The 19,771-nt window shown below is 39.8% G+C and overlaps 1 protein-coding gene across 1 annotated transcript; it reads right to left on the bottom strand.

Annotated features, from left to right (window-relative positions):
* Nucleotides 1-1,248: 1,248 nt before the first annotated feature.
* On the bottom strand, nt 1,249-19,719 carry HSP90B1 (heat shock protein 90 beta family member 1). The gene is given in 19 exon segments (XM_017895301.1): nt 1,249-1,544; nt 2,167-2,289; nt 2,653-2,808; nt 2,898-2,976; nt 5,727-5,863; nt 6,284-6,529; nt 6,809-7,078; nt 7,737-7,802; nt 7,930-8,007; nt 8,090-8,227; nt 9,983-10,099; nt 11,156-11,275; nt 11,813-11,870; nt 11,872-11,922; nt 15,654-15,985; nt 16,989-17,105; nt 17,642-17,783; nt 18,433-18,535; nt 19,495-19,719. Coding segments are annotated over 19 exon segments (2,412 nt in total). The 5' UTR covers nt 19,544-19,719; the 3' UTR covers nt 1,249-1,514.
* Nucleotides 19,720-19,771: the final 52 nt, after the last annotated feature.

Raw genomic sequence — 19,771 nt, 5'->3', positions numbered from 1 at the left:
ACATGGTGAAACCCCGTCTCTACTAAAATATCTAAAATATAAAATTAGCCAGGCATGGTGGCGGGCGCCTATAATCCCAGCTACTCAGGAGGCTGAGGCAGGAGAATGGCTTGAATCCAGGAGGTGGAGGTTTCAGTGAGCCAAGATCGCACCACTGCACTCCAGCCTGGGAGACAGTGATGCCATCTCAAAACAAAAAAAAAACCAGTATTAGTAAAATACTCTCAACTATACTCTAGACTCTGGACTTTAGATTTCACCAGCTTTTCCATTTAATACCCTTTTGTTTCCAGGGTACCACACTGCATTTATTAATAGTTGTCATGTATCCTTAGTCTTCTGCCATCCATGATTACTTCTCAGCCTGTTTTTCTGAGGAAAATTTTCTGGAAATTTTGAAGAATACTGTTCACATATTCAAAATATGTCTGTTTTTCTCATTAGATTGAGATTACAGGTTTTTGGAAACCGCAGTACACTTCACATCCTATCAAAGGGGTACACATCACTGGTGGTATTAACATTGATCACTTGGTTAAGTCTGCCAGGTTTCTCCACTGCAAAGTTACTTTTTTCCTTTCCTATACTCTGTTTTTCAGCAGTCACTTAATCTAGCCCACATTCAAAAGGAGAGGAAGATTAAGCTCCATCCCACGAAAGGGGAGTATCTACATACATTTGGAAATCTTTAAAGAAATTCTGTCTTCTCCCTGTGGGAGACTTTTGAAGTCTTTGGTTTTCAACAGTCTCAAGCTAAGTTCAAATAATCCTCCTGCCTCAGCTTCCTCAGGAGCTGGGTAGAACCACAGGTGTGTGTCACCATGACTGGTTCAACCTTTTTTTTAAAAAATCTTTTCTTGGGAGGCAGAGGTGGGTGGATCACAAGGTCAGGAGTTCAAGACCAGCCTGGCCAAGATGGTGAAACCCTGTCTCTACTGAAAATACAAAAAAATAGCTAGGAATGGTGGTGGGCACCTGTAATCCCAGCTACTCGGAAGGCTGAGGCAGAGAATTGCTTGAACCCAGAAGGAGGAGGTTGCAGTGAGCAGAGATGCTGCCATTGCACTCCAGCCTGGGCAAGAGCAAGACTCGGTCTCAAAAAAAGAGAGAAGTAAAAAATAAAAAAATCTTTTCTTCATAAGCCTGAGTTACTTTTCTAAGAAAAAGAACCCAAGACACATGATTAAAAAAAAAAAAAAATTCAGCCAAGTATTAGGTAGTTCTCTGCAAGACAGTCAAGACACTGAGTATTTGGGATATTTTTTATTTTTATACACATGACAAGATTTTACATCAAGAATAGTCAGTTAAATAGTACAAATTTACATTCATGAGGAATGTTAAAAAAAATTCAACTAAAAAACCCACTTCTTCCTGTGACCCAAAATCCCACATTTTACAGTGCAGGGGAGAAGGGGATTGGTGGGGGGCATCCAAAACAAGTCTCTCCCAGAAGAAATGACGTCAATTTCACATTCCCTCTCCACACAGGATCCAAATGGTGAGAAGATAATTTACAATTCATCTTTTTCAGCTGTAGATTCCTGTTGGAAAAAAAAAACAAACAAACCCAGAAGATACTAAAAGTTAGCAGAAAAAAAAACCTAGCTGACAGAAGGTTCGTGCATGAAAGAAACAGTTTAAATGCTAGTCTGACTTCTATAAGTTACACAGTCCTAACTTTGCCAGAACTNATGTTAAAAAAAATTCAACTAAAAAACCCACTTCTTCCTGTGACCCAAAATCCCACATTTTACAGTGCAGGGGAGAAGGGGATTGGTGGGGGGCATCCAAAACAAGTCTCTCCCAGAAGAAATGACGTCAATTTCACATTCCCTCTCCACACAGGATCCAAATGGTGAGAAGATAATTTACAATTCATCTTTTCAGCTGTAGATTCCTGTTGGAAAAAAAAAACAAACAAACCCAGAAGATACTAAAAGTTAGCAGAAAAAAAAACCTAGCTGACAGAAGGTTCGTGCATGAAAGAAACAGTTTAAATGCTAGTCTGACTTCTATAAGTTACACAGTCCTAACTTTGCCAGAACTGAAACTCTGTCTTAATTTTGCCAGAACTATAAAACTGTCTTAACTTTGCCAGAACTAAAACTCTGTCTGAACTTTGCCAGAACTGAAAATGCAAGTCACATTCTTGATTTGCTCTACCTTTGCTGTTTCTTGTTCTTCTTCATCTGTTCCCACATCCATTTCTTCGTCTTCGTCTTGCTCTGTGTCTTCTGTTGTGTCTTCTGTTGTCTCTTCAGGTTCTTCTTCGGGCTCGTCTTCCACCTAAACACAACATTTATGGGCCCATTAATGCCTTGGATTTATTTCCACTTTGCTCATTTAAATGTATAAAATCATAATTAATGCCACTTCTGTTTATTCAGAACCACAGAGTAAATCCTCTAACTAAATGAACAGACAAGCTAACAAAAGGAGGCAGGCAAAAAGGAAAGAGGACATAAAAGGAGGACTTAGTTTCTAGTGCAGTGCCTGACACTACAGGGATTCAAACATTCAATAAAATTCTTTCAAAAGGTAGAAATTAGGCAAATGTCTCAAAGCTACATCCCTCAATCATTAGAGGCCTATTCCGAAAGAGCAGAAACAAAGACAGCCAGCCTCTGTGGGAAGGTTGGAGATACAAACCTTTGCATCAGGGTCAATGTTCAAACTGAGACGAAGCATTCTTTCTATTCTATCTCCATATGCTTTAGTGTCTGGTAAAAGATATCCTGACCGAAGTGTTGCTGTTTCAAACAAAACCACAGCAAGATCCAAAACTGTTTTATCATCTTCATCTTCCTGAGATGCAAGAAGATGCACTAGATTAATATTGAAAGATACAAAGTATTCATATTAAAAGACAAGCAAGAGGACTACTGTAATACTACCTTAATTCGTCGAAGCATGTCTCTGATCAGCGGGTGTCTGGGATTAATTTCAAATGTTTTCTTCTGACTCGCATAGTAACTGTTAAGAGATAAAAATGAACATTAACAAAACATACCCAATTTTAGGGTTCATACATTTCCCTTATTCTTTCATAATTACAGAAGACAACTCTTGGTAAAAAAATCAAAATGTGCTATTGACACTTGAACACCACAGGTTTGAACTTATATGCTATTTTTTTTCCAATACATAAAGTCCACCCTCTGTATGTGCAGGTTCAGCAACCAAACTCGGAGAGAAAATACAGTATTCTTGGGATGTGGAATCTGCACACACAGAGCTGCAACTCTTCATATACACAGGTTCCACAGGGCAGACTGGGGGACTAGAATATGTGTGGATTTTGGTAGGGGTCCTAGAACCAATCCCTCTCGTACACCTAGGGATGGCTGTACTTTTCCAGTCTACTTTATCTGCGGAGTCAACCAACCTCGGATTGAAAATATTAGAAAGCGCAAAACAAGAAAAAAATAAAAAGCCCGATGTAGTATAATAGCTATTTATATAGCACTTACATTGCATTGGGTATTAAAAGTAATCTACAGATTAAAGTACATGGCAAGATGTGCATAGGTTATATGCAAATACGACATGACTTTATATAAGGGACTTGACTCTGTGGATTTTGGTATCCATGGGATGTCCTGGAACCAACACCCCATGGACACAAAGGGATGACTGCACTGTTTCCTTATTTAGTTTTTATAGAGACAGGGTATCACTATATTGCACAGGCTGGTCTTGAACTCTTGGCCTCAAGTGATCCTCTCACCTCAGCCTCCCAAAGTGTTGGGATTATACATGTGAGCCACGTGCCCAGCCTGTATTGCTCCCTTTTAACAGGGAAGCAGGGCAGGGAGCAAGTGGACATGGTTAGATGAAAAATGAAATGAACTACTTTATTTACTGATGAGTCCCAAGTACCTAGAACACCACTGAACAGATGAACTGATTTAATGTCCTGTTTGTTCCCTCTTAGTTTATTCTTACTACCATAATTATAGCTCTGCCTCCCTGAGTTCAGAAAAATCTATGCAGCCTCTGGATGCTGCTCCAATAATAATACCTTCTCCACGATGCCTTCAACAATATGATTCCAAGAAAAATTAACTTCTTTTATCTGAACTCAGCTCCAAATGCATTTTGAATATACCTTCAAAATCCTTAGCATTTTACTGTTGGTTGTGATTATGCTCTCTTCTCTAGTTTACAGCTCTGAGGACAGGGAGGAACCACATCTATCCCTCTCCTGGTGTACCCATTATCTATGTAGGGCTCAGATTATGACTTGCCATTTTTTTTTTTTTTTTAAATAAAAAAGAGACGGAGTCTGGCTATGTTACCCAGGCTAGAGCTAGAGTGCACTGCCATTACAGCACACTACAGCCTTGAACTCCCGGGATCAACTGATCCTCTTGCATCAGCCTCCTGAGTAGCTGGGACAACAGGAGTGAGTCACCATGCCTGGCTTTGATTTGTCATTTTCACTAGTCTAAATGTTACAAAAGACAGAAGTTATGTCTACCTGTGACCATCAGTGCATGGACATAGTAATAAGTCTTCATGTTTGTTGAATGAAAGGTAACTTCCTGTTAATTACTCATTTCCTGAAATTAATAGGTAGACATGTTTTAAATGGCCTTTGTACTGTTGCAATGGGATATCAGACAAGCAGAACACTATTCTCTGCATGAAATTTATAGTTAAGAGATAAGACATATATGGAATTTTAGAATTGTGACAACAATGGAGACTACATTTTTGAGAAAAGGTTTTAAGAAGAATCCTGGCCAGGTGCAGTGGCCCATGCCTGTAATCCCAGCACTTTGTGAGGCCTAAGTGGGTGGATCACGAGGTCAGGAGTTCAAGACCAGCCTAGCCAACATGGTGAAACTCCGTCTCTACTAAAAATACAAAAATTAGTGGGTGTGCTGGCAGGCGCCTGTAATCCCAGCTACTCGGAAGGCTGAGACAGGAGAATTACTTGAACCCAGAAGGCAGAGGTTGCAGTGAGCAGAGATCGCGCCACTGCACTCTAGCATGGGTGACAGAGCAAGACTCCGTCTTGGCGGGGGTGGGAGGAAAGAATCCTTAAGCTAGGCCTTGGGAAAAAAGGATGATGACTAGATAGCATTTCAGAAACATACTCCAGGTGAAAGAAGAGAGAATAAAAGCAGGGAAGAAGTCATTTTCAAGGTCATTGCTGTGACATTAAAACATAAACATTAAATATTTCTTGAAAATAAAGAGTACCAAAGGCTCACTGTATCTCCAGGTACAGGCCCTTGAGTTCAAATACTGTTAATTCACAGGTCCTGTACCATTTACTTTATGAGACATTCTATCTGGGTACCCATAATTTAACGCTTGGAGGTGTGGGGGACGTGATTTGTAATGGACTTAACTCACTTGAGGAATGTTGTCATTAACCTCATGTGCAGCTATTACATTTAAACATGTAAAATAAATTCAGATATTAGGCTAAGCATATAATCCAATGTAAAAGTAAAGATAATATGCATAACACATTAAGAAAATTCATATTTACATATCAAATACAATAAAATCATAAAATCATGAGTTAAAGACCTTTTCTTTCTCAATCGAATGTAGGAGAAATCCCTTCATAAACTTGTTGTCTACCTTATACTAGACAGTGGCAGACATTTAAGGCAATTTTACTCTTTGTATTGAAGATAGTATCGTCTCCAAAAGGAAGACTGGGTAAGAGCCAACACCCTGGCAGGGACTTTCCTGAGGATGCTTACTTTGTAGAGATGTCCTTGCCTGTTTGGTATGCTTGTGCTTTCATGATTCTCTCCATGTTGCCAGACCATCCATACTGGCTGGCCACCAAAGCACATGGAGATTCTGTCAGGCGCTGGGATACCACAGCCTTTTCAATCTTAGGAAAAGAAATCAAGTCATATAAATTAATATCAACAGGTAAGGTCATTCAGCAATTGTATTTCAACTTTCTAAGACTATCGCTTAAGATCATAAACACAGAAGCAGGTCATAAAAATAGCTTTTCTTAAGGCTTAGGAGAATTTGTAGGGGCACTTAATTGATAAGCTGAATTTTTTAGTCAGAAGTTTAAATATCAGCTTTTAAAAACATAAAAATTTGTAACAAGTTATTAACAAAGCAATATTAAACTACTGTGGAAAGTTTTAAGCTTTCTCCCAATAATTTAACTATATTAATTAAATTTTTACCATTCTAATGGTTACAAAGTAACCAGCTGCAGCTTAATTTGTTGACAAAATAACTTTCTCTTAAATGCAGACACTAATATTTCCACAAATTGTAATTTCCACAATACCTTGTCCTTAAGGGCTTTATCTTTCATCCAGTTCAGCAGAGGCTCAAACTCTTTCTCAACTGCTTCACGACTCTCCTTAGTTTTTTCACTTTCATCAAACTTCACTCCCTCCTTGGCAACATTCTGGAACCTCTTCCCATCAAATTCAGGAAGGGCCTGAATGCAGTATTCATCCACAGGTTCTGTGAGGTAAATAACTTCATAGCCCTTTTTCAGAAGTCGCTCAACAAATGGAGAAGATTCAGCCTACAAAATTAAGAGAAGTCACAAAGTTTTCCAAGTCTGGCCCTGGTATATTTGTTTATCCTAGCAGCTGCTATGTTTATACATTATTAAAACCCCATTTTACAGGTGAAGAATTAAGAGGTTCAGAGAATATAAACAACCTTCCTGCCAGTGACTGACCAGGCCTTATAACTACTCCAGTTACACATTTAAGTTTTCCTTTTCTCCCCCTCAAGAGTTGGCTATAAATCCCTAGCTACATTCCAGAATGGCTGACAACGCTTAAAGGGTTCATCTCACCTCTTTTCTGCTGGACCCAGCCATGAAGTAGATTTTGTCTTGTTTTTCCTTCATTCTTTCTACATACTGGTCTAGGCTAGTAATGTCAGTTGGATGATGAGAAGACTGGAACCTAAGAAGTTTAGCAAGACGTGTTCGATTCGAGTGGTCTTCAATCACACCAAGCTTGATGTTGGTACCAAATTCTTTCCAAAAAGTATCATTGTATTTATCATCAGCAATCTTCTTGATCATGTCCAGCGTTTTACGAACAAGCTTCTTCCTAATTACCTAAACACAATGAAAGAATAACTGATTAGAGAAGTTAATCTCAAACTTTTGAGAATGTAAGGTACCCAGGGAGGACTGTGAAAGACACAAAGATGATATCGTTATTGCCATTCACTGAGGGGCAGGAAATGGTGAAGCACTCCTATGCATTCAGACTGGGCTGAAACTCAGCTGTCTGTGCGAACAGCCGCAAGACTGCCTTAATGTTGACATTCTAACCTTAGGACTCACTGATATTCTCTCTCTAGGATCTAAATGAAGTGAACAAATATGCTACTTTCAAATACTTTTAAATTCAAAAACTAAAGTCTTCTAATTATGGAAGTATTGGAGGGGAAGGGTTTAATGAAAGGCTTGATAAAGAGATGGTTATGTGATCAAGTCTGGATGACAAAATGTTAATCCTGGACCAGGCAGTGGGCCTATATGTGTGTTCACTGTACAATTCTTTAATTTTTTTCTAGATGTCTGTAACTTCGTTATTAAATGTTGGGAGAAAAAGAATCAGATTCTTAGGATCTGATAAGCCCAGAATGAAAGGAAGTTCATCTGAAGAATCACAGACCAGACCCAAAATCTGGTTACTCCACAAATGGAGTCTGTTCTCCAAACCCCAATCAAACAGCCAAGTGGACAGTTTCTTCCTAGAGACACTTACCTTAAGCAGTTTATGTTGCTGAAGAGTCTCGCGGGAAACATTCAAGGGCAGATCATCTGAGTCCACCTTCAAATGGCAAAAGAAAGTTCAGTGAGCAATAAAACCACTGGAAGAAAGCAAAGCCAAAACACACTCTACACTGCCAGACCCCTGGCACAACAATCACCCCTTCTCCCAAACTTCAGATACTTACCACACCCTTGACAAAATTAAGGTACTTAGGCATCATATCATGGAAGTCGTCTGTGATGAATACACGGCGCACATAGAGCTAAAGAGACCAAAAAAAGGGTCACTTTCTGGAAATTAAACTTTCGCATTTTAAACACAGTATGTACTACTTAAAAACTCACCTTAATGTAATCACTCTTTTTAGATCCATATTCGTCAAATAGACCACGTGGAGCAGATGTGGGTACAAATAAAATTGATTTGAAGGTAACTTCCCCTTCAGCGGTAAAGTGAATATAAGCCATGGGGTCATCACTTTCCTGTGGAAAGTTGGTATCTTAGTCATTGAAATGACACAGTAGAAAAGCAGTGCAAGAACTAAGCAATGTACTATGTGGTACACATTCAGTTTAGCAATTAACTAACAAAAAATTTCCCTTACCTGCGAGGGAAAAAAAAAAAAAGAGAAAGAAAGGGGTGGAATGAAGAAATGACTAGGATTACAATTCTAATTCACCAGACATGGTTGTTTTGATGATGATTGTCAGTAACATTATTTCCTAAACTTGCGGAAGGATGGATGAGTTTATGTTTCTTATGTATGAGAGAAGTGAATAGGAAAACCACCACCCTGCCTAAATGACAAAATTATATACAACACTTCAGTGTGCCCTTGAACTACAGTAAGTACTCAAGAACATGTTTCTTCCATGGAACTTAGCTCTAGCAGTGGCTACAAAGATATATGTAAATACCTGTAAAACACAGTCAGAAGTTCTCTTGATCTGCATTATCTATTACTATACCACATAAATGGCTATTAAGCACTGTAATGTAGCTAGTTCAAATTCAGATGTGCTGCTCAGTGTAAAATACATTTTGAAGGCACAGTACAAAGTTTAAAAAGGATGTAAAATGTCTCATTATTAGTTTGTATATTGATTATGTGTTGAAATAATACTATTTGGAGTATGCTGGGTTAAATAAATTATACTGTTAACATTTCGTGGTTCCTTTTTTTGTATGGCTTCTAAAAAATTTAAAATCATGTGTGGCTCACATTAATTATATTTCTAATACAGCTGCCTTATATAAAGTAAGTTTATAGACACTAGGACTTTAGAGTTTATGGAAATCGAAGGCAGAACTAACAGTGTTTTAAAGAGTTGAAATTTAAAGGATATGGAATAGAGAAAAGAACAAATACAGACATAGAATATTAGGTTTTATTTAGCTATGGTTAAGTCCACTAGAGCATTCTACTACTTGTACCAAATGCTGCTGGGGAAACTTTAACTTGAAACAACCTTTATCAATGCTAGTTTTGCATTCTTAAGAGTTATAAGAAGGGACCAGTAAAAGGAAAAAAAAAACAGGCAAGGAAACATAAATTTGGTAATTATTCCTAGGCATAGGATCTCACAATAAGTGTTTGATGTCATAAGCAAGCTCTTTAAAGATTATATTAAAAGCCACTTAACAACATGATTTCATGTTTTACGAGTTTTGTGGTGGAAATCACACATCTACCTATGTAGGTGGTTCTTAATCTTTTTTTGTCACACAAAACCCTTGGCAAGCTGGTGAAGCCTACAGATGCCTTCTCGAAATAATTTTTTTTTAAAAAAACCACATATTACAAAATACACAGCAATAAAAAGGAAACCAATTGTGTTTAAACAGCCATAAAATTGTTTCAAACATTGATTTTGTAATGTTTCACTATCATATTAACTAAGAGCTAGGATGAATTTTAATAACTGCAGCAATTTTGAAGTAGTGATGAGCATAATAATTCAACTTAAGTAAAAATGGTGTGTTCTGGAAACCAATTACTCTCAAAGACCATCTCTACTGAGATACCAATCTCAAAGGTTCATAAATGTGATTTTACTTACGAGTAGGTCAATAAAACAGAAGTACACGTATTATAGTTGCCCTAAAGGTCTTTTTTTGAATTTTCTCTCTGGGAAAAAATGGGAATGGGCCATCTCATATTCAATGGTCACATACAATACACAATTAAACTAATGGGGTGATTCATTAATAACCAGAAGCTAGGGAATTATATTTACCTTTGAAAATGATTTGTAGAAAGCTTTGTATTCATCTTCTTCTACTTCTTTTGATGGTCTCTGCCATATTGGTTTGATATCATTCATAAGTTCCCAGTCCCAGACAGTTTTTTCAACCTGAAGTTATTATAGTATTTGATTAGTCTCTTTTAGCACTCACCAAGGTTATCCTAGCAGTAACCATGGCTTCAGTAGATTTCAAAAGACTATGTAAAGCACCAGAGGCCTGGTGTGGTGGCTCATGCCTATAATCCTAGCACTTTGGGGGGCTAGGGTAGGAGAACTGTTTGAGCCTAGGAGTTCAAGACCAGTCCAGGCAAGATAGCAAGACCTGCATCTCTACAAAAAACTTTAAAAAATCAGCCAGTCATGGTGGTGTGTCTGTTGGTGGCGTGTGTCTGTGGTCCTACCTACTTGGGAGGCTGAGGTGAAAGGACTGCTTAAGCCCAGGAGTTCAAGGGTGAATGAAGGGAGCTACGATCATGCCACTGTACTCCAGCCTGAATGGCAGAGACTCTGTCTCCAGATTAAAGAAAAAAAAAAAAAAACTCACCAAAGGATACCTGTTATCTGGGAAGGATTCTGCCAACTGTTTCAAAATCAAAGTATTTTCTCAATATTCAAAAGATAATTGCTAATTGATGAAAACCAATTACTTTTTTTATTGTTATTTTTAACTAGCAAAAATGTTTCTTGAAAATATTTGTTTTGAGGTTAGAAGGAAATACATATTACATATTCCTATTTCATGACTTAGAGGAATCCAACATTTTACAAAATATTTCTCAACCACCATGACCAATACTTCTTACTCTGCTACCTAAGCAAGCCAGAGAACCATTTTTATAGTTAATCCCTACATGATAAAAAGACAAAAGAGGACTCAGAAAGCTTTTTAAGATTTTAAAATTCCAAACATATAAGTCACCAGTCCCAGGCAATATATAAAAGTCAGAAAATTCTTCATAAAAATGACCTGGGTTTGATACTTAAACCTTTCTACAGGACAATGTACTCAACATACAAACAAAGGTCTTATTTTAAAAGCTGGCTCCATGGACTTAGCACCGGAACTGAAGCTGACTTCAACTCAGCCAGTGCATACTTGGGTTTTCCTGGTTTTGCTTATACATGTTAAACAATATCTTATGCAGGGAGATGAACCAGACTTACTTTTTTAGTTTTTGGTTTCTTTTCTTCTTCTTCTTCCTCTACTGCAGCTTCATCATCAGATTCTTCTTTCTCTTCTTTGGCTGCTTCTTCTTCCTCCATTGGCTCCTCAACAGTTTCAGTCTGTTGAAATAAAAGAAGAATTATGGTTAAATCCATTTGTTTAACAATTCTGATTTTGTCTACAGAAATATGACATAACATTACAGCTCAAAAAAATAGGTTTTTGTAAGAAAACCCTGAGAGTATCCTTAACGTTATAATAGACCACATTTTGCCTTCATTCTTTTTTTTTTTTTTGGGGGGGAGACAGAGTCTTGCTTTGTTGCCCAGGCGGAGTACAGTGGGGCAACCTCGGCTCACTGCAACCTCCGTCTCCCAGGTTCGAGCAATTCTCTTGCCTCAGCCTCCTGAGTAGCTGGGATTACAGGCATGTGCTACCACACACCCAGCTAATTTTTTTGTATTTTTAGTAGAGACAGGGTTTCGCCATGTTGGCCAGGCTGGTCTCAAACTCCTGACCTCAGGTGATCCACCTGTCTCGGTCTCCCAAAGTGCTGGGATGAGCCACCGCAACAGCCCGCCTTCATTCTTTTAGTGTTGAATATTTAAACACGTGCCAAGGTAATACATAGAAATTTTTAGTCAATATAGATTTACCTTGCTACTCCATACATAAATAGGAAAGTTTATGAACTGTGAATACTTTTGACGAGATTTTAATTGTATCCAATTCAAGGTAATCAGATGCTTCTTCTTTTAAGACAAGGCTGCAAGAAAAATTTGATGTTTAGAAACACCTAACATTTAGAAGATCCAATTATAAATTCATCTAAATACCATGGTAATAGCCAGCAGTTCAGTGTAATCCAAGATGTCCTAATTATTCATGTTAACTCTCCATCACCAACAAGGGTTTGTGAGCTAAAATGTAACACATATACAGTAAAGAGAAGAATATCCTCTACATTACCTCAAGTGGAGAATAACATTAGTTTTAAGTAGAAAATTAAAATATCCTCAACCTTCTGAATAGATTGTTTGTTTTCATTTCTCAAGGTGAGAAAGCACTGAAATAGTCTGGAGAAAAATGGAGTCATGCACTCTCATAGCTCTTACTGTTATTCTAGAAACCTAATGAATATTGTAGATAACTATTCCTAATTAATGAAAACATTTTCCTTAAAAAAGCTAGAAAATTAATCTGGATTATTTATATTTATATCTGCACTATCCAAAATGGTAGCCACTGGGCACATGTGATTTATTTTTAAAAAATGTACAGTTCAGTTCCAGTTACGCTGCCACATTCCAAGTACTCAACAGTCACATGTGTCTAGTGGTTGCCAAAATGGAAAGTGCAGATATAGAACATTTCTACTATTACATAAAATTCTACTGGGCAGTGAGGGGATTACAAGTGTGAGCCACTGCCCAGCCTAGAACCTACTCAGTAAGTAGTCAGTCCATATCTTGATATTTGTGTTCCCAATTAAGTATGGGAAATGGTCTATCTGTGGTTCCCTCCCTGTCTCAAAAGGCTCATTAGTTTAGTGGTACCTGGCCAGTAAGTAGCCATGATATGACAACAAAGCCTAGTGAGTGACTAGGCCGCTGGTGTCAGCACATGTTCTAGTGATTTGGAGATTAAGAATTCAGTTTTGGATGCAAGTAGAAGCTGCTGGTTAGATATCTTAGGTAGAATTATTTAAAAGGCAGTTAAATACATGAACACGAAGCCCAGGAGTGAGACCTAGACAAGGGGTTGGCAAGCTATAGCTGTATAACTGGCACCCACTAGAAATTTTATTGGGACAATTTTTTTTTTTTTTGGACCTCTATCACCCAGGCATGATGGCGGCTCACTGCAGCCTTGACCTCCTAGGCTCGGCTCAAGCAATCCTCCTACCTCAGCCTCCTCAGTAGCTGGGACTACAGGCGTGCACCACCATGCCCAGCTAATTTTTGTATATTTTTTTTTTGTGGAGATGGGATCCCACTATGTTGTCCAGGCTGACCTCAAACTCCTGGGTTCAAGTGATCCTCCCACCTTAGCCTCCCAGTGTGTTGGGATTATAGAGATGAGCCAATACACCTGGCTGGGACACATCCTTATGTACTGTCTATGCCTACTTTCAAGCTAAACAGAGTTGGGACATGTGACAGACCATATAGCTCATAAGCTAAAAATATCTACTACTAGCTGGCTCTTTCTTTTCTTTGTTGTTTTTTCTTTAATCTTTTTTTCTACTAGCTGGCTCTTTTAAGAAAATGTTTGCTGACTCCTGATCTAGACTAAGAATATAAATTTGAGAACTAGAGATGGAACCTGAGGCCGTGGCAGTGGATAAGACTATGTTAAGGATCATATGGACAATGAGGAAAGGGCTGAAACTTAACTTGGAGAAAATGTATGTCAACATTTAAGAAGTGGGCAAAGGAAATTTTTAAAAAGATCTGCATGGTCATGGAAACTAGGTACTAGATAGGTTGTTACCAGCCATCTTACCTGCATGGAACTGCACTGTTTAACCTCACTTATTCATACAAATGGCTGCCAATTAAGTATTAGGCTTTGGGAATGGAGCTTTCAACAAAATGTTTGCCTTCATGGAACTTATATCCAGATAATTTCACCTGTTTCTTAGTAACCTGACATTAACACCTCTTGGGACATCACTGTCTATCTTTCTTTAGGAATGATTTCCCTAGCCTTCTCCAACACCTAGCAGTGCCTAAAAAGAGAGGGCACTGGGGCATAACTCTTAGTGATGCCTCCAAATGAGACCTGGAGATATCAATGTTAGTGACAAAGGCAGGGAAAGGTAAACTGGGAACACAAGTTACAAAAATACTAAAATGCAGTCATCTAGTTAGTCTTCATTAAAAGAAATCTGCTGCAGTAAAAACAGGAAATGTTACTTTCTAGGATGAAGAAAGTTGGTCACAATGATAAGCATGTGATTCTTTCCCTTAATGTTAAGAAAATTTAAAACTGAATTAAGGAAAAAAAAAATGGAAGCTGTAGGCACATTCTGTTACTCACTTAGCAGGAGCTGGCAAGCCAACTGACCTCTGAAATAGAATTTCCTCATCTCCAAGATGGTAAAATTTTAAAAAGGCAAAAAGCTGCCCTGTCTACGTCACAGTGCTACAAGCAAGGAGAGCTACTGTACGGCACTGGCTCTGTCTCATCTATACAAACAACAGTTACTAGCTTAAGAGGGATCTTAATTGGCTTAAGAGGGATCTTAATTCAAATTTAAAAACTTGTAACTATCCTTAAGTGACATATTTTACTCCACAGCTTTCACAACTTTCATGAACTTCTTTTTTTTTTTTTTTTTTTTTTTTTTTGAGGACAGAGTCATCGGCTCTGTCACCCAGGCTGGAGTGCAGTGCCGATCTCAGCTCCCTGCAAGCTCCGCCTCCCAGGGTTCACGCCATTCTCCTGCTCAGCCTCCCGAGTACTGGGGACTACAGGCGACCGCCACCTGCTCCGGTAGTTTTTTGTATTTTTAGTAGGACGGGTTTCACCGTGTTAGCAGAGGTAGGTCTCGATCTCCTGACCTTCGTGATCCGCCGTCCGCCTCCCCAAGTGCTGGGATTACAGGCTTGAGTCACCGCGCCCGGCCTCATGAACTTTCTTTAAGCCTTTTATCTCTACAAGGCAGCCAAAGCCCTGGTTGCTATCACTCATCCTGAGTATTTTCAATGGTCCTCCAAAGAATCTCCCCCTTGTCCACTCCTCGCATCCTCCACACCACCTTGAGAATCTTAAAACGTTCATCACATTCTGGCTAGGGACGGTGGCTCACGCCTGTAATCCCAGCACTTTGGGAGGCCAAGGCGGGTGGATCATGTGAGGTCAGGAGTTTGAGACCAGCCTGACCAACATGGTGAAACCCCATCTCTACTAAAAATACAAAATTAGCAGGGCGTGGTGGCGCATGCCTGTAATCCCAGCTACTTGGGAGGCTGAGGCAGGAGAATCGCTGGAACCCGGGAAGCAGAGGTTGCGGTGAGCCGAGATCGTTCCATTGCACTCCAGCCTGGGCAACAAGAGCGAGACTCTGTCTCAAAAAAAATAAATAAAAGTTCATCACTTTCCATCCATAACTGCCACCGAGAACTCTCTTCATCTAGTGAGCATGCTGTACCTCCATGCCTTTATTCAGGATGCTCCACAGACAAATTACTCTTCTAACCTGGGAAACTGACAAGCCATGCCTCCTCTGTGGGTACCCAAGAAGCCTTCTCCCCGGGGGAGCTGCTATCTCCTACTTTGTACCCTCCATGTACAACAGCAATCACAAACCTTTGTGCCTGGCCCTTTGCAGGTCCTCAAACATTTCTTCAAGTGATGGTAACCGTTCTGTTTCCTCATTTTACAGGCACGAAAATTAAGGCCCAGAATAAGTCATTTGCTCAGAGAATAGAACTGGAGAGTCAAGATCCTCACCATGACTATTAATTCTTATCAGGAATCAGTTATACTCACGTAATTGTCGTTCCCCGTCCTAGAGTGTTTCCTCTTGGGTCAGCAATTACCGAAAATTCATTGGAGTCGGACTCCCAGATGTGCTGGGTATCATTGTTGTGTTTTGATGTGACAATAACCTTATCTGCTACAAGGAAGGCGGAATAGAAACCGACACCAAACTGGCCAATCAATTCAGAAGTTGACTGGCCATCTTCCTGTGCTTCAGTCATCTTGTTTAAAAACTCGCTTGTTCCAGATTTGGCTATGGTACCAAGGTTCTTAACCAACTCTTCTCTGGTCATTCCTACACCGGTGTCTGTGACATGCAGCAGGTTCTTCTCCTTATCACACTAAAAGCAAGACAAGAACCAGATAGTTGTATTTAATATTTACATTACACCAAGCAAATATTGAGGAACTAACCAGCTTTGGGTCCCATCAATTCCAATACAGAAAACTAAACTGAGAAATTTTCCTCTACATTTTTGGCTTTTTCTGAAAGTGTACATCTTAAAGTAATCTATGTATTTGAGAAAGTATTAATATCAAATGGGCAGACTGGTCTAAATGTCAAGGGTTAGAGGCTGACCGAAATAAAACAAGTTACCTTTGAAGAAAACAATTCAAGAAAATAAAATTTTATGTCTTGCCTATTTCTTTAATAGAAAACAAAACAACTTGAATGATTCCTCTATTTGGAATCTGTGATGGATCATTAATATTCTTCACTCAATATTCCTGGCTGTCTGCCTTCCAGAAACCTAGGAGGATTCTACTTTCTCCATTTAAGAATGGCTAAGGCCATGTGACTAGTTCTGGCCAATGAGTTATAAATGGCCAATGAGTCGTAAATGAGAGCTCTGCTTTCAGGCTGAGCCTTTAATTATAGTAGTATGAGACCCTCTAAGCTTGCTCTGCACCATGGCAACCGTCTACACACTACAGATGGCTGCCCACGCCTCTGTCCCAGCATGGGGATGAAGCAGAGCAAAGACCACAGGCAGACTGTGATCAATGATTTAAGCCAAGGGCTAGCAAACTTTTTCTGTAAAGGGCCACATAGTAAATATTTTAGGCTTTGGGAGACTTACGTTCTCTGTTAAAACAACTTGACTCTGCTGTTGAAACACAGAAGCAGTCACAGATAATAAACAAATGGGCATGGCTGCATTCCCATAAAACTACTTATAAAAACAAGTAAAGTCAGATTTAGCCATAGTTTGCTGACTTTCAAGCCACTGAGGCTTGGGGGTTGTCACTGCAATATAATCTAGCCTATCTTGACTGATAGGGATCTTCTACCTCTAAGGATTCCTTTTCCTTTAAAAGAAAGAAAAACTGTCTTACACTTACCTTAATTTTAACTGTTAGTTCCTCATTTCCAGAAAGAGCATTTTCATCAGTCAGTGATATTAGCCTTATCTTATCTAAAGCGTCGGAAGCATTTGAAATCAGTTCTCTTAGGAAAATCTAAATGGAAGCCAGAGGTAATACACTTAAGACTATTCTCAAGATACATTAAGATATTCAATATTATGCCAAACCCATTTTATTTCTTCTCTGTACGTTATAAAAGCACTCTTTAAGGAATTAAGACTTCTTACGGTATAGGAATGGATTTATTCTTTTGATTAAAAAAAGGCATAGCTCCTTACACAAAGAACTGTGGCAACTATAAGGGATACATTAACTGGTAAGGGTAGTAACATTACTTATCTGACAGTGATCTTCAGGTATGCAATGCAAGAAGTTTAATTTACAAGACTGCCCTTAGACTCACAACTATTATCAGGCCATGAACCTATTTAGAGGTAAAGGAGAAAGAAAATGTCTGATGCTCCCTTTCTTCCCAGATATCTAGTAACAATTCTTAGACATATTAAGTATTTAAAGGTTGTTAGCTACTTACTCGGATAGTACATTACTTTTGCAGTAAATTAAGCAAATTTAAGTAAACAAGTATGCCACCATATAGAGACAAAATATTCTAACCACATGTTGCTTACCTCTTTATTTTTATACAATGAATTGATGATAAGTTTCATCATTCTGTTAACTTCAGCTTGAAAGGCAAACTTTTCCGACTTCTCTCTAAGTTCTCTTATTTGTGATGCATTTAATCCATCCAACTGAATAGCTTCTTCCTCTCTAAGGAAATCAGTTAGATAAGCAAATATTGCATGGCTTAGTTCCCTTCAAATTAGAGGAATTATGATGAGAGCACAGTGGCCTCTAAATATTGTCTTGGGGGTTAAAATGGAAACCCTTATAAAGTATTACTGATATACCATCTCATTATGTTAGCACAGCAGTAGGCTACCTTTAACATTGCACTGGAAATACTTGGTTCTTAAAATTGCCAGACAAAAAAAATCCAAGTTTCCTCTACTATAAAAAGCAAAGTCATACTCATTTATGCTCCACGGTGAGGACTTCAAAACTATCTATAAATCCCAAGAGGCCAAATTTTAAAATATTGTTCAACTGACAGAAATCCCATTTTAAAACTACTCGGCGTACACAGTTAATGAATACAAATCCAACTGAAAGTCTTTTCTAAAGTCTTACAAAGTTCGTGGTGCTAGTATTCTGCAATATAGTTTTCAAAGGAATTCACTCAGTTTTAATCACTCCCAGGGACAAGTTAGGAGGTATGTATGCACACAACTCACCAGGTATTTAAATACAGGGTGTTAGACTTTATCTGGACCTTTGGAGAAGAGATACATAAGAAGTGACCCTAACTCACAAGGTTCACAGGGCTTATCTGTATAGGTAAGTTCAAATGAACACAAACCTCTGTACTACTTCATCATCCGTCCTTGAGCCTTCTCTACTTTTACCCAGATCCTCTTCTACTGTACCATCCACATCAACTTCATCGTCAGCTCTGACCGACCCTGAAGATTTAACACGGGAAAACTCTTCAACATCGCACTTCTCCAAGGAGGATGATCAAATAGGGAAGGGCAGAGGTTGCAAAATTCAGCTGGTAAATAAGGGTGGAGGGGATGAAAGAGTGTATTCCCTGGTTTAAACACCCAAGGTAAAGCCAAAACAGCACATCTATTTAAGTTCTGATGTTGAGGTCCCCAGTAGATTCTGAAATACTGAGGTAGTCACCACTTGTAAACAGTGTGTCTCCCATCATTTATAAATAACTTTAAGCAGACTGGTATCAGGTCTCTTCCACAACCACACGTGTTGCGCGCAGGCCGAGCCAAGGCCTCCCAACTGACCAAACCAAAACTTCGGCCCTCGTTATCACAGGTCAGAATGCAAACAGGATTTATGCAATCTCTGGCGAGAGGAACTGAAATTGAGCCCAGAGGCATGAGAAAGGGGCGAAATGTTAAGAACCGAGCTTCAGCAAAACCGAATCAAACACGCTGACACTGCCATTCCGCTGGCCCCAGGCCTCATGCTCCCGAGGCCAGCATCTTCTTAAGAAAGGACACGCGCTTGCGAGGAGTCGGAGTCTGGGGAATTAGGGGACGGGAAAGCTGGGATGGCCGAAGCTAGCGGTGGCCGAAAAAGTCCTCCGGGCGGGGAGGGAGGAGGGACTCTCACAGCTCCCAGGAGAGCCAGAGCCCCAGAGAGGCCCCACCCCGAGGTCGCTGAGACCTCCGGGCGAGATATTATTAGATCTGTAGGGGAGTTAGATGATTCTGCTCTCTTTTTTATTTCCAGAGGAAGAAGAGAAAAAACGTAATCCCCTGGCCCTCTTTCGAGGAAAGGTGACGTCCCTTGGCCCACCGCAGGCCTCGGGATCCCCCCTCCCAGGTTCAACGCCCCCAGAACCTTCGAGAAGCGGCCGCGTGTGTGGAGGGGGGACGTCTGCTCCTCCAGGATCACTCACCGAAGGTCAGCAGGACGCAGCAGAGGCCCAGCACCCACAGGGCCCTCATGGCGTGCGGCCGGTGAGTCTCAAGTCCCTTTCGATCGCAGGAGCCGCCTCCACCCCCACCCCTAAGCTGGGATCCTCACACCTCCAGCCGCGCGGTCCGCCCACTACACCCCAAGCAGGTCGGGCCGCTTTTCACCCCCACTTCTCGAGGGCGGGGGACGGGAAACATGAACCCACCAATCGCGCCGCACCACGCACCTACGGTACCCAATGGGGATTCGTGGGGGGG

This window comes from Rhinopithecus bieti, unplaced genomic scaffold, assembly GCF_001698545.2.
Source record: "Rhinopithecus bieti isolate Rb0 unplaced genomic scaffold, ASM169854v2 scaffold_24306, whole genome shotgun sequence".
NCBI classification, from domain to species: Eukaryota; Metazoa; Chordata; class Mammalia; order Primates; family Cercopithecidae; genus Rhinopithecus; species Rhinopithecus bieti.
This window is presented reverse-complemented; position numbering and strand designations above follow the sequence as displayed.